A 16,349-nucleotide genomic window follows, 5' to 3' on the forward strand; every position below is an offset into this window, starting at 1 on the left:
GCGGCAGGTAGGGTTCAAACCCCAGAGTGTTCCGGACCATCGAAGAGACAATCCAGAGCGTATACCACACAGCCATCCCAGCCAAGGAGACAGTTGTCTTTTAAAATTTGTCCAGTAATATTTGTTTATATTGTGAAAATCAAATAGGCCTTCGATATAAATTTTCTGTGAAGTTGTCTTTACCATAGGAAAAATAAAACACATAACAAAGAAAAAAAAACTTAAAAAAAAAGCTTAATTAAGTGTAATAGTATCGATTACTTTGGATCAGTCATGTGATGAAATTAATAATAGATGAGACTAACAATAATTAATGATGATAATAATCCTGTACGATTAGAAATATTTTTAATAATTGTTTTTCTTTAGCTCAATTTCGAGCTTTTAGCTTTCTCAATGCATTATGATCCTATCACGTGATTGGACCAGTTGGGAAAAAGGGAAAGGGGGGGGGGAAGAAGGGGGTATCTGTAAATGTGTGCACTCAGGGCTCAAGCATCTTCAAGGGGGCTAATTCAGTATACATACATATACATATTTGGATGCAATTCCATGGTCGAAATTTTTTTTTACAGTTTTAAATGATGCAAAAAATTCAAAGTCAAGCAATTTATTTTTATTTTTATGATAACTAAGTGAGCACCTAAGCTAAAGAGGGTCTACTAGAACCAGGCATATAGACTATGATATTTACTGACGGTAAACATTTTTAAATTAAAAAAAAAATGCCAGCAATGTTTATAACTATTGAACAACGAAAACAAAACAATTAGGGCCAACCAAAAAAATAACAAGAAATATAAAAAGAATAACAAAAAAAAATAACAAGAAACATGCAATGGATAGCAGTAACGTTATAGATCGTAGCCCGTGGGTGATTATTGTAAAGACCACAGGATCTTATATTACACAGTAAATTCTCATCTACTTCCTAGTTGCACCGTTCAGTGAATCGATTTTTTAAAAGTACTCACACTATTAAAAATATTAGTTGATATTTCTGAGCAGTTGTTTTCCAGAACCCAGTTGTTTTCCAGAACCCAGTTGTTTTCCAGAACCCAGTTGTTTTCCAGAACACAATTCTTTTCCAGAACCCAGTTGTTTTCCAGAACCCAGTTGCTTTCCAGAACCCAATTCTTTTCCAGAACCCAAATGTTTTCCAGAACCCAGTTGTTTTCCAGAACCCAGTTGTTTTCCAGAACCCAGTTGTTTCCAGAACCCAAATGTTTTCCAAGACCCATCCCTCCTCTTTCTCCTCTCTCAACGTTAGGTTTGGTAACGCTGATTTAGCTCAAGAAACTTGATATCAACAAGAGAAGATCAATTCTAATTCTTAGTGTAATGCCTCGATTTGAATTGAACTTAACACACTACACACTTCACGATGAAGCCATTCAGAAAACCGATCAAATGTAAAATGCATTCTTTTCAATTACATTTTTAACTGTCCCAAACATTCAAATAAATAGGCCTAATAAAACATTTTTTAAAAAAAAAAGAACGCCAATAACTAAATAAAGGTTAATCAATATTATCGTGTTTCCAAACTAAACATATCGAGCTAATAATGCCCATGCAATGAGCTACATTGTTAAATATGATTGTCAAAGCCTTCAACCAAAAGGAGACATCTGGCGATAGATTGTCATTAATAAAGCTTGTGCAAAATTACGTCTATACAGGCTCATTTTAATGTGTATTATATATTTATTATAATGTAACTGACCCACTTTTAGGTCTACCTAAAAACAAACGGTACTCACGTTACATCCCAACCACAGCCAGTACTAACGGGCACAGCTAATGCAAGTGAAGGAAAGACAAAATATCCGCAAGAAAACCTGCTCATACGGTGTGTGTGTGTGTGTGTGTGTTATCAGACTACGAGCCACTAAACGTGTAAGCCCCGCGTCACGGGGTCCAGGCTTAGAACGTGAGCGACTTATCGATCCGTGTGCCAAGCAATCGCAGTAGGGTTAAAAGGGAGGCCACCCCCCGCCTTGCAACACTAAGTGCACACTTGATATTTTTGTATAAAACCACAGAATTATTTAAAAAAAAACACGGATAGCGTAATATAGTAAGCATAACGCAAAGAATATTAAACCATGTTGCTATTCGTCTAATTATTCAATTGGACTATTTTAATATGGAATGATTATTTTTCTAAACAAAAATGTCTAGATTATAAAATTAGTGCTTTCCTCATGTGGCGCTACTTGCTACTTTGTATTTATAGAACTTATTCTTCTTGGAACAAGCCAAACAGGAGTGCAAGGGTTAAATGACTTTCTTCGAAAAAATAAGACTGTAGAAGAAAACTATACAAATCTGACACTGGAGACCTTCAAATAAAATCAAATCGATTTGAACAGGAAAATAATGAAATGGAAAGGCTTTCTCAGTTCACCAAATCTAAACCTATAAATCAATAAGTAAAGCAGCAATGTTAAATGTAGTGTAGCTGATAAGACAACACCGTGACTTTATCCAATTAGTATGATTGTAAACAGGGGCGTGTACTGTTGAAAGGCATGAGGGCTAGTTGTTGTCTTGTGGTAGGCTTTCTTCGCTCATTTCAAATCCCCACCCCACCAAAAAAAAAAAAAAAGATTAAGGCCGGTGAACGTGAGGTGAGTATGGCTTACGTTTCATTGCATACCATTCCCACCCCCCTCCTTTTTTTTTGATGCACTACATATGGCCAGAGGACTAGAAATTAACAGAGAAAAAATACAGCAGAAGATTAAGCATCTATTTCAAGCTGTACCCTTTTTTTTTAGTTACATGCATAGTTTTTATTTATTAATAAAACACACGCAAGCTTAAAATCTATGGCCATATTACAAGATCTTCAGGGCTCTCAAAGACCTTCCTTCAGGGAACAGCACCAGGAAAAAGAAGAAGAGGCAGACAGAGAAAGCTATGGGAGGACAACATAAAAGAATGGGCAGGCCTGCCATTGAAAGAGGTTCTAACTAAGACAAAAGACAGAGAGGAATGGAGAAAGACGGTCGGCGAATCTTGCGTGGTGTCCCAACGACTAAGGGATAGGTAAAAGTAAAGGTATGATGCATAGTTTTTATTTATCGATGAAACACACATGATATATAATTTTAACATTCATAGAATGTATCGGATAAACACACATGATACATCAGTTTAGCAGTCATTGTCTTTATCAGTTTAACACACAGGATACATACTATTGGCTACATTTATATATGTGTGTAAAATGAGTCCAGCTTTTTTCTTAGATGGTGGCTGAATGGTAAAGCGTTTGGCTTCCGAACCGGAGTTCCCGGGTTCGAATCCTAGTCGACACTGGGATTTTTAATTTCGGGATGTTTGGACGCCCCTGAGTTCACCCAGCTTTAATGGGTACCTGACATTAGTTAGGAACACAAAAATTGCGGTTGGTCATTGTGCTGGCCACATGACATCCTCATTAACCGTGGACCACAGAAACAGATGACCTTTACATCACCTGCCCTATAGCTTGCAAGGTCTGAAAAGGGAAGTTTACCTGATGTCGTTTACCAAAAGGCCTAATTGATTGACTGATATATGAAAAAAAATTCAAACAAAAATGTGTCTGTGTGTGTGTGCTTTTCTAAGTCCATCAATTAACTCAAACGTTTGGCTCCAAAATATCGTTTTGCTTTTCCTATCTTTAGCTTGCTGCTATTCTATCAGAGTTATCTCACCAGTAGACCACAGACCTATATGTATTAGATCTAGACTAGAAAATGGAAACAAATTCTTTTTTTGCGGTTGATCAAATCACAAGCACTATTTATGGTATTGAAAGCCAACAAAATGCATATTCTAAGGTATCTACAGTGCATTTTCCTGCTATTAAAATGTTTTATTTCAAAAACCTAATGTGCTATTTTAAACTAAAAAATTTCTGGAGTTGTTTTTTTTAAAGTTCAAAACCCCATTTAGCTACGGTCATAGAATTTGGTAACTGTAGTTTGCTTTAGAATAATAAATATCGAAGATAAAGGTTTTCCACGTCAAAAAGCTCTGTAGGGGGATTTTCAACTCAAAACCATCTGGAGGGGTTTTAAACTTTAAAAAATACCATCTGTAGGAAAGGGGTTTAAACTCAAAACCCCCAATTGGCTTGGCTACGCTCAGAACCCCAACCCGCCCCCTGGCTACGCCCTTTGTTGTTATGTATTAATCACAGAACTATATATTCACGCAAATTCATGAAATAAAGCCATTTTCTGTTAGTTTCCATTAAGATAATATATCAAAAACCATAGATCGAAATAATTCACGTCTATTGATTTTAGTCATCTTATGTACATTTAAATAGATTGATTATCTAGATCTTTCTAGATTATGGATCTGAAAATTGCAAAATAATAATTATGAGACGAGGGTGCTCTTATTTCAATATTCAATTACTAGATCTAGATCTATATGTTACATAGGTTAGGGTTGAAAAAAAAACAACTTAACTTCTTATAACTACTTTACAAAACAACGCCTTGTTTCAACTTAAAGAAATTTTTTTACGACATTTTTTGTAGTGTTAAAAGATATCTATGCCCAGCCTAGATATAATATATATAGGTCTGTGATGTAGACATTTCTTGTTCTCGTCTGCTCTCTCCTTTTCACACCTTTGAGCATCTGTACATTTATTTCATGGAATGCAACCGATAAAATAATTCTTGTTACGCCTCCTTTCCCCAGTTTTAGAAGCCTTCAATACGTCATGCATACACGACTCACACACCACTCCTGACTGAACAGAATCAAATAAATACAGGAACTAAATGGAAATTGTTTTCTATGACGACTTCTAGTGTTTTTATTCTCAAAAGTTTTAGCCAGGGAATCAATGAGGTAATATACACGGAATAACATTAACCAAATTAAGAATTTTCCAGACGACGTGGCCGGCGCGATCAATAAACAAACATCAGATGGCGCTAGAAGCCAGGGTTTTTCAACGATTTGACTTTCTATAATTATTAAAAACATGTTTTTTTTTTGATTTTTTTTTTCAAAAGGATGGGGAATGAGGACGAAGGCGAAAAAAAAAAAAGGATGTAATTTGGTCTCCGGAAGAGAAAAATTCTATTTCCTGGCTAAAGATTAAAATGTTAGAATCATGAAAAACTAGGTCTTGTGGCAGTCGTGAATAGTACTTTTTAAAATACTTTAGTATGCATAGGATTTCTCGAGACATTTTTTTTTTGCTATGATTCTTAAGTTGATTTATATTTTACTAGCTCATTAAAGTTTCTTTTAAAAGTGAGTAAAAAAAAAAAGAATTATTGATGACTCCTAAAGATTAGGCTACATCATCTGCCCTGATCTGAAAGGGGAACTTTATTACTTTTTTTTTTTACATAAAGATCAACCTTCCATTTCAGTACACGCCCATGGAGATACTCTTCTGTGATTGCCCTACCTAGATGATGTGATTTGGGTTTATGCACGAGTCCAGAGCTTAATTGTACGTCTTCAAGTCTTCACAGTTAGTTGGCTAACCGAAGGTCCAGGGCAAATGGATTCCCCTACCTCGTCAATTTCAATCTATCTTTATGTCTGTCTGTCTGTCTCTCTTTCTCTCTCTCTATATATATATACATAGTTCGTCGTGGTTGGATGATGACCTCTCTAGTCATCCGAAGGGCTGTGGGCTTTGCACTGGGGGACCTATTTCAGCCCGGAATGTTCGGCTACACACTTGGCAGGTTATTCCAGCTGGAGCTAGTGTGGATTTAATTATATAAATAAAACCCCAAAAGCGTGTCGTAATTGTGAAGTAGGGAATGGAGTGCTTGTAAATTTATTCTCATTTACCTTATTTTATTTCACCTGACAGGAATAGTTTGTTAAAAATGTTTTAGTTTTGCAATATAAAGACCCCCTTTAAAAGTCAGCCCCGCCTTACAGTCTGGCATTGTCACAAATTCGGCCCTGGGTCTTCAAAATACTGATAAAAATTAACATTATGTTAGATTTTACCATCACAAAAGAGATACAAGACACCGATAGCAAAGACAAACAGACACAAACACTCTTTTGATCCCCTGGCAATCAAATCATTAAATAAGAACAATCTGGTATAAATTTTGTCACATGTAAATTATGTGTAAGTCTGGTGTGAATGTACACTTTGGTTTCTTATAGTTATAATGTTTTTTGTTTGGTGTAATGCACAAATTGTAAGACACATTTCCATACGGACAATAAAGATTATTATTATTATTATTATTATTACCATTTTATGAAAATTATAAATACCTAAATTAAAATCTGAAACTGAAAAGTGTATTGAAGTGTTCAGCCAAATGGAAAGATATCAATACTCGCAAATATGGGTTAAGAAATGTTAGGCCTAGGCCTGACTCCAACAGGCACATGCAATGGCTCAAGCGACTTGACACTGCTAGGATTCTGTGTTTGGGGTGAGAATTTCCCTGAGGTCATCCACCAAGGTACAGTGGGGGGGGGGGGGGGAGCACGAAGAGAGGGTCGTCCAAGGAAAAAAAAAACCGGCTTGAGAACGTAAAAGAATGGACTGGCCTCTCGAAATATCCTGCTAGGAGGAACTGCTGATCGTACAAAAATAAAGGAATTTGGCTACGCGAACTTGTTTACAGCAATTCTAAGACGAAAGTCAAAGGACAGTTAAAGATGATGATGAAATTTTAAGGTTGATGTGAAATAATATAAATGGCTTGAGAAATTCGTCATATTCTAGTATCTATCTCTCCTGCGCTCAGCAAAGGAAAGAAAAAAAGCAACCCTTCGAAGCGACACGCTTATTGGTTGTCATGCAATCACACTTCGATCTACCAAGTGCAGATAATCAAGGCTTATTTAATTTGTTTGTGAAGGCCAGGTTAAAGTACTAATTACTGGGAGTATCACAGTGAAAACAGTTTGTTTAAACAGGTTTGTTAGGTTATGCTCGCGACAAAGGTGAACTATTAGCTGGCTCGCATCCCCATCTAACAAGAGTTCGCTAACCCTTCCTCCCCAGGGATCAATGCACGCGCTCTGACATAAATGGCCATGATTGTCAGTGTGTGGTATGACAAATATCGCTAGCTGAACTCGTGACTTCTGCCACACACCCCCCAATCCGGGAAGGCAAAATGGGGGTGGGGGGCTTATAGATTCAAGGAATCGGTATGTAAACAAATTTGGGATATAGACAGAACGGAAACTACGATGAATAGGTGATTACCTTGAGACTAGTTGGCCAGTTGGATGGACAGTGGTGATTGGTTAGGCTTACTGTTATATTTTTATTTTATTTTAAAAGAAGAGTAGTCGATAGGGTTGGGTGAGATAAGGGCAAATCACTCTTGATAGCCGTGATCAGAAGTCAGCTTCTATAAAAGCGCCCTCTAGTGGGTGTTATCTCTAATACAAATGATTAGGCCACTCTTTTTTGGTTCCTCAAATTGAGTCAAATAAAAAAAAATTGCCGTGTGGTTGCTGCTGGTGGCGGTTGTGTTAGTGGAATGAGCTTATAACATCATCAAACATCAGAGAAGAGATGTAAACATTTCAAAAGACGGACATTTTAGAACACATCAATATTTCAAGACACATAAACGTTTCATGGCACATCCATATTTTAAGATAAGCGAACATTTCAAGACACGCGAACATTTTGAGACACAAGAACATTTTAAGAGACGCGAACATTTTAAGACACGTGAACATTTTAAGACACAAGAAAATTTCAAGACATAGAAACATTTCAAAGTGGAAACTGAAAGTTAAAAAAATCTTTTTAAACCATTTTTCCAACATTTAAAATGCAATTAAAGACTTTGCCATTTGAGCTAAATATTATTTCGTTCCGTACGTCTGCCTAAAGATCAACTCACACATCCTGGAATCATTTATAGAGACATTATTGCGGCAAAATATGCAGGTCACAGTTTGGGCTGCGTAGCCACGGGAAATACTGCATTCCTCATTGATCTTCGAAAACGAAGACAAGCCTTAAATATATATATATATATATATATATATATATATATATATATATATATATATATATATATATATATATATATATATATATATATATATATATAATAGACATTATATTGAAACAACTGTCTTTCAACATATACAATCAGATGGCCTAGAATAATCTAGATCTACTAGTTGTTCAATGTCACGATCAAACGTAATAGATACACATTTCTAGACCTTTTGAATTGTAAACTCGAGTACAGCAAAACCACAGACCACATCATATATATAAAGGTCAGTGAGTAAAGCATTTAACAAGCAAGATATGACAAATACTAAATAAACAAAGCCTATATAAGAAAAAAAGCCCGCTAAATTGCTGCAACTTCTCTCAATACTGCAAGATGATTTATTACCACTAATTTACCAATTCATTATTTATTAAAATTGATTCACGTGTTCTTATTGACAAGGAATATTTGTGCACAGTTTTAACCTGATCTGAGAAGAGGAAGAGAGAGAGAGAGAAAAAAAAAACATGTCCTGCCAGACAGTGAGTTAATATAAGCTTTGTAAAAATTACAGTAGAGAGAACAATTCTTCCTGTTTATCTCGTTTCTTAAGTATGAAATGGGAGATTCCGCAAGCTGTGTAAACAATTTTTTAAAAACTATAAATGCTCATATTACTCTGTTTGTTTCGCTAAGATAAAAACACGGAATAACAGAATAAAAAATGTGAACAACAGAAATAATTTTTAAAAAATCATCATTGCATTAAAATGTTAAAAACCATAAACTAAAATAAAGCGAAAAACGTAGTCAAATAGTATTGATGTTAACATATGTTCCCTACACATACAGAGAACCTGGGAAGTATATGTCAAGATGGGTTTCACAGGTTTAGTTCGGGGATTATTTAAATGAACCGGGTTACCTCCCGCGGCAGGTTAATGTCTTAATTAAATGACAGCAAGAAACACAAAGTACATGTTCAACTGACTTTGAACCTTAAAGACCAACTGAAGAGTTGTTTTTTTTCGAAATTGAGAAAACTATTGATTTGGATAGTAGATGGTATCAAATACAGTTCCTAAAAATTTGGGTTTAAAGAAATACATATTTATACTAGAAAAAAGCATTTGAAAATAGTAAACATTCATTTAACAATCGAACATTTAATAACGAAATACGAATGGTTGATGATGTCACGATACATTATGCTACTTTACAAATGTGAATGGCAATTTATACAGTAATAACCATAAATTATTAACACACCTCATGTACAGACTTAATCCCAGCCGCATTACCTGTGAACTCTTACTTTAAAACCGCAGAAACGTAGCTCTACCTGCCCAAGAACTGGATCAACTACAGCTCAAAGTCTGGCTCAATCCCAATACCTAACACCCTGAAACATAGAACTGGATCAATCACAGCTCAAAGTCTGGCTCAATCCCAATACCTAACACCTTGAAACATAGAACTGGATCAATCACAGCTCAAAGTCTGGCTCAATACGGGCCCCAATACCTAACACCCTGAAACATAGAACTGGATCAATCACAGCTCAAAGTCTGGCTCAATACGGGCCCCAATACCTAACACCCTGAAACATAGAACTGGATCAATCACAGCTCAAAGTCTGGCTAAATACGGGCCCCAATACCTAACACCCTGAAACATAGAATAATCAGAGATCTGCAGCGACGCGCGTACCAAACTATCGACCCTGATTAAGTACATCTGTTTACTTACGTGCCCGTTACAACGTGTGTGTTTGTGGGGGGGGGGGGCAAAGAAAGAACATTCTGCCCAAACAACTTCAGAAGAGGAAGTTCAAGAAACTAAGGCATGACGTCATACACAAACAAGAGTCATGGCAACAAATTGCGCCAAACAAACAAATAGTTCATTGACCCCCCCCCCAAAAAAAAAAACCACCAACAACAACAACAACAACACACAATTATGAAACAAGCATAATAAAAAAAATCCTTTAAAAAACACTTGGTAAACACAATAAATAATTGTTTAAAGTTTCAATTTCATGCAAAAATGGGTGTGGGAGAAATACCGTGTTCCATTATATAGGGGGACGAAACCCTACATATTTTGCCGTATCTGTGAATACTGAAGGGTTAATTTCCCTTGTTGGTATCAAACAAAAATTTTACTAATTAGTCGACTAATTGGTTGATTAAAAAAAAATCAAGTCTCGTCTATACCAATGAATAATAACAATAATAATAATAATTTTATTTATAAAGCGCTGTTAACAAACAAAATGTAGGTTCAAGGCGATGTAATAACATTACAGACACAAACACGACAAGAAGAACCAAAAACTAATCTAAAAAAGTTTTAAACAAGTAGGTCTTAATGTTCTTCTTAAAAGTGGTATAGCATGTTATCTGTCTGAGATCAATTGGGAGTGAGTTCCAAACCTTTGGTCCGTGCACTGAAAAAGCCCGCAGACCGTAGCTTTTGAGGGAGAAACGTTGCACCACTAAAAGCGTTGAGTCCATTGTGCAAAGTTTAAGCTTGATCCAAGAAAGGGTGTGGGAGAAATGACGTGTACAAACGTAAGTTACTATAAGCTTTGTACAAAATAAATAGGATTGTCAATGACATTAAACCATGCCATTAGTCTACCAGACAGACAGAGTTGATATAAGCTTTGTAAAAAGTATTCACGCACACGCGACAGTATCCACAGACATATGCCCATAGCATATGTATACACATAGTCTGTGGTAGTACAATATAACTTCATTAATAGGAGATTTTAGCTACACGCTTCGTGTATCCGGTGTGTAGAAAATCGAAAGTGTTGTTCATCAATGTGTTTTATAGTACGGTATTTTTATATGAGATAAACTTTTTACCAGACAGACAGACAGAGTGAGTTGATATGTTTTGTAAAAAAAATGAAAGCAAAGAGAAAATTACTCTGTTTACAAGTATCGTGAAATTCCCACTAGGCTAGAAGATTCTCTTGAGTGTAAGTTAATTAAGATTTTAGATGTTTATAGTCGCTACAACACTCTTACACAGTCAACTCCAGCACACATACACACTCAGACACAAACTCACACACTCAGTAGGCCTATCTATTGTTAGACGCTTAGTTTAGTTTAGAAACGCACTGTAGTAGTCAGACTTTGAACGCGACATTTTTAGTGACGACATAGGCATTGGGTTAGAGATTATTGATTATAGACTTTTAGGACAGTTACTGCTAGGCTCTTGAAAGGAAAACATCGCTTACATTCTGTATAAAAGTTCGTTATTCAATTTCATCTTGCGTGAACTTTGTTACTGGGCATTGTCCCTTTTGTATTCTGTTTGTAGCGGTGTATGCCTTAGTAATAGAGCTCGCATATGTAATACACCATGGCATACAAGATACCCAAGGATCTAGGATTATTATCAAGGTACTGTAGAAATAGGCCTACATCAAGTACAAGTCACTCCTACATCCGTTACAATAGATAAATGGCTAAGTATAGAAACAAAGAACAGAGAATAAAAAAAAACATGGAATTGTTCCCCAACGAAACAATAATAAAATTATGAAATCAATGCAGCATACCTTGCCTCATATGTCAATCCAGCCAACAGATGAATCTGACTTGAAGACACAAAGAGAGAATATACTCTATGACTCAATACTTATCAAACTGTAATAGTCTAACCAGTCTACAGGATTCCTTGATAAAACCGTCAGTAGGCTAAGTTTTTAATCTCTTGCAGTGAGTCAGAAAGGTATTTTACCAGGTGATGGGAATGCCAGCATCAGGGAAATAACAAGGTGAGGCAGTGGAGGAAACAGGAAAAAAAAAACCATCCAACTATCGCCTTGCTCACATCAAAACAGGCCTGCAGCTCACGCGTGCTTCGGGTCGCGAGATGAGGAAAGATAACTCTGGACAGTACTGGGCCCAGTACGAACAATGGCGAAGTGAAGAAGGGGGGGGGGGAGACTGTCAGAGAGAGAGATGGGGGGGGGGGGGAGGCAAATGAGATGGATTTAGATAAAATTCTTAAAGAAAATCGAGTCAAAAGATTTAACAGACTAGGTCAATACCCTAAATAAACATATTCAGTAACAAGTGACTAAACCAGCTTTTATAGCAGACTAGGTCTGACCATACTATGTCAATATCTATAATAAATACATTCAGTACTTAGTAACTAATCCAGCATTTATTGTATTGTATTTTATTTTATTGTATGCATATGTTTCGTGTGTGAATGTTGTTCGTATTTGCATCTATATTGTTACTGTTACTGTTGTTACGCTGAGGTGGTCATTTGTAGACAAACTGAATTTCCATTTGATTGGACCAATATCTAGACTAGGTCATTACCCAAATAAACCCATTCAGTACATAGTAATGGATCCAGCTTGTATAGTAGACTAGGTCTGACCAATAAATGACCTGTTATAACAGACTAGGTCAGTGCTCTAACAAAGTCATTTACTACTAAGTGACTACTAATGCATGTGAATGGTTGGAATGTTTACACACGAAGTTTCCAAAATAATAACATTTAGAGCGCACTCTTTTCTGTTTATACAATGGTCAGTATTTACCTGGAGCTCAGATGGTCACTTCATTTACGCCTTGAAAAGGTCACTTACCCGCTAAGGGGGATAAACCACAAGGAGTAAAAGTTAATAATTTGAAAGCAACACAGTTAGCCTACTATATTCAGCAAGACCTTATTTTGTTCATTAAATACTCACCAATCATACAGAACATTCATTTATTGGTAATGGAAATTTACATTTTTTTAATCCCACGAAAATATGCAGAGAATTTAAAAGAACAAAGACGGTTCAATTAGAAACCGACCCTTCTCATTTAACTATAATTATTTTTGAGTAACACAACACAGAATTTCTTTCCAGCCCATTGTGTACCACTGAAAATACACATATGTTATTGATTGAACTCTTAATCAACGTTTATGTACGTTCGAATGATAGAAATAATTTTAAAATTATTTTTTGTCAATATGAAATGACGTTCTTGTGTTTGAGTGTCTGTGTATGTTTTTAAACGACTTCAGCAGACAACAACTCCCGCCTTCTTTTCCGGGACTCCAGGTCGATGTTAAAAGCACTCCGTGTCAATTACGTACAATTAGTGAACAACAAAAACATGGAAGTACTTGAAAACAAAGGGGGATAACAACAAAAATACCCAGAAATGTATTGTACCGTTGAAGCTCATCTAAATGTGTTGCTTTATTTTGAACAGTTTATCTACAACTTAATAAACCGGCAATGAGTGTTCTTTAATTGTATTTGTAGAACTACTGTGACATTCTATTCTCTTGGCCCCACTTTATTTTTCTTTTTATATGGAGAGATACTCATTTTGTAAATGTTTTTTTTTTCAAATTTTGAATCAAGGAGTTGCTTGCTGAGTCTTCATTCTTTTTGTTCATCATAGTCTAAGAAGAAGAAGAAGAAGTCTTGTCATTCAGCTAATTAGCAGAACCCAATATTAGGGTAGATATTGTTGGTCGGTCGTTGACTTGTAGCACTGAATTGCTAGAACTACTAAGCCAATGTAGGCGTAATCTATATATTATATATATAATTCTCTTCTTCGCTCAAGAGTTTGGACGAGAAGAAGAAGTAAAGGAAAGATCACTCTTTTATTTCTGCGGATAGAGTTTTCCCACGAACTTTACGAGCCTTGCGTGTAGCGAAGTCATACAGTGTATTATGAAAATTCTATTTCCTACATAGATCACGCTCAATAGCAAGAATTAACAAATGTTTCAATCTATGTACGAGAATTGTTGAACTAAAGTAGGCCTAATTCTTCATTAGTTTGAGGCACTCATGTAAATTATGAGTGAGTCTGGTGTGAATGTACACTTTGGTTTCTTATAGTTATAATGTTTTTTGTTTGGTGTAATGCACAAATTGTAAGGCAAATTTCCTTACGGATAATAAAGATTATTATTATTATTATATTTATCGCGCGTAGGATTGGCGTTTTCCATATTGAATGACACCCCAAAATGACAATTTTTGTCTATATATTTCATGAGATTTGTATGAGTTTTCAAAAGATTTTTTATAATTTCCGGAGATTTCCATGACTTTTTCATATATTTTGCGATTTCAGGAGATTTCCAGGAGCTCCTGGTAAATCAGGCGGCCTCGAGAAATCTGTTATAAGCTATAAAATGGTTTAATTTAATAGTTTACACATAGAATTATCGCGGGTCCTATGAAAGTGTGGGGCCCACTTCGGTCGGATAGGTTGCTGTGGACTATGGCCGGCCCAGCAAAATAGCGGCGTATGCTACGCCGCCGGTTGACTAGTATATTTTTAATTATAAAAATTGAAAAAAAAAAAGTTTACTTTTTAATCTAAAAATATCATAAATAACTATGTATCTATTAAAGTGCGAAAGAAAAATAATGCTTTCGAGCACTTCCGCTTTTTACTTAGCAACGCTAGTTCGCAGAGATCTCAAACATGTCAGCCCCACAGTCGATAAATAAACAACTAAAATAATTTGCTGATAATAAAATGGCATCAATTTTACAGAATGCAGCAGTATCTGCTGTAACAAAAGGTCTACCAAGCTCATATTATACAAGAGACGATCGACCAAATCCAGTTTTTCAAGCTTTAGATCAAGAAATAAATTTGTTTACAAGTCAGTTTAAAAAAGATGGAACTTCCAGGCTAATCAGAAACGAAGGCGACGAGTCTAAGAAAAAGCTGTAGGCGAATTAATAATTTGACTAGGTTCTATGTAAAATAGATTCTTACTAAATGTAGATTCTATATCTAGAAAACTTTGTGAAAAAATATATAGAACTTTTTATAGCATAAAATTAAAAATATATTATCAATATATTCACAATATTGTTGGCTTTATAACTTTATTTTGTAGAGCTGGTTCGTTGTTTGAAATCTGGAATAAATATGAACCCAGACTTCCAGTTACATACTTTCAAGAAAAACTTCTGGATATTGGTGACTATTTGCTTAGCATAAAGGTAATTGCATGACTGCAAATAAAGCATTTTCATCTTTAGTGTTATTGTTCTTTGGATTAAAATACAAACCTGTATGAAGTTTGATTTTTTGGTTAATGTTTGTATTCATAAAGTTGTTAAATTTTGTTTACAGGAGTACAAATTAGCATTGTGGCAGTGCTATGAAAAGTATTTAAAAGGTTTTGCAAACATAAACATTGGAGATACTGTGGATGTTGATACATTTACACATATTTATGTCCCTGATGGATTGAAGGCAGACAGTGTTTCTCTGACAGTAAGCTCTTAAAGTTTAAAAAAATTTTTTAATGCATATCAACCAACATGAGGAGTTTCTATCTTGTATGGCCCTCTGGCTAATATGCTGTTTCTTCCCTAGTGTCATTAGAGTATGGAATGGGTTGCCTGAATCAGCCAGGAAACCATTGACTTAGTAGACTACATAGGACATAATTTAAGTCTCTCTATGACTAGATAGGATGAAATTATCTTCTTTTTTAAGGAATGTCAAAACACATATTTCGATCTTATTTTAGACTGAAAACAAAATCAGTTATTAACTGAAGAAATATTACTTCTGTTGATTGTTTAGTAAGTTTTGGACATTCTTTTAGAAATTAAGATTATTATTACATCCATGTCCGAATCTCCTGCAGGACAGTAGTGTATGGAAACAGTCAGAATTTAAACTAGGGGCCATTGTGATGACAATCCGAAGCACATACCACACAACTATTTATATAGAAATATATAGGGCTTTGAAGGTATTGTTAGGATTGGAGGAAGAAGAATGACTAACTTGCGCTTTGCAGATGACATTGTTGGCCTAGCAGGGACAGAAGAAAAACTAGCTGACCTGGTGATGCACATTGACAAGACTTCCGCAGCATAATGCCAAAAAAACAACAAATTATGACCAATAGCCAACAGGGCTTTAAAAGGGGCATCAGTATTGGAGGTGAAAAGCTGACTAGTGTTCGCAGCTTCAAATACCTTGGAGCTATTGTCTCAGATGAGGGAACGAAACCCGAACTATTGGCCCGAATAGCACAGTCCACAGCAGCCCTTTCAAAATTTAAAATAATATGGAAAGACAAGGGCTTAGCCCTCGGCACCAAAATCAGACTGATGCGCTCCCTGGTCATGGCCACATTTTATATGCTTGCGAGTCTTGGATGCTGACTGTAGAACTAGAGAGGAGGATCTTAACAATGAAATTGAGATGCTACAGAAGGATCCTAGGTATCACATTCAATGAACGCATCACAAACCAAGAGGTTAGAAACAGGATGACCTGCAAACTATTGTAAAAAAACGCAAGCTTAAAATCTATGGCCATA

At 35.7% G+C, this 16,349-nt stretch overlaps 2 protein-coding genes across 9 annotated transcripts in view; one reads left to right on the forward strand and one right to left on the reverse strand.

The window, feature by feature from the left end:
* Positions 1 to 11,842, reverse strand: part of LOC106073519 (uncharacterized) — a 31,108-nt gene extending 19,266 nt beyond the window's left edge. The window contains exon 1 of one of the 2 annotated variants that reach the window (XM_056027739.1): positions 11,566 to 11,842. The gene's annotated coding sequence lies outside the window, so the exon portion shown is untranslated. Of the gene's footprint in view, positions 1 to 1,763; positions 1,891 to 11,565 lie in introns of those variants that run through there. The other variant, XM_056027740.1, reaches the window with a different exon arrangement.
* A 2,611-nt stretch (positions 11,843 to 14,453) lies between these two features.
* LOC106073515 (cilia- and flagella-associated protein 54-like) overlaps positions 14,454 to 16,349 on the forward strand; it is a 68,498-nt gene continuing 66,602 nt past the window's right edge. For all 7 annotated transcript variants that reach the window (XM_056027728.1, XM_056027723.1, XM_056027726.1 and 4 more), the window contains exons 1-3: positions 14,454 to 14,730; positions 14,904 to 15,009; positions 15,143 to 15,286. In XM_056027728.1, coding sequence (XP_055883703.1) covers positions 14,534 to 14,730; positions 14,904 to 15,009; positions 15,143 to 15,286 — 447 coding nt within the window. In that variant the 5' untranslated portion in view covers positions 14,454 to 14,533. The remainder of the gene's footprint in view (positions 14,731 to 14,903; positions 15,010 to 15,142; positions 15,287 to 16,349) is intronic.

Source organism: Biomphalaria glabrata, chromosome 4 (genome assembly GCF_947242115.1).
Source record: "Biomphalaria glabrata chromosome 4, xgBioGlab47.1, whole genome shotgun sequence".
In the NCBI taxonomy this organism is placed as follows: domain Eukaryota; kingdom Metazoa; phylum Mollusca; class Gastropoda; family Planorbidae; genus Biomphalaria; species Biomphalaria glabrata.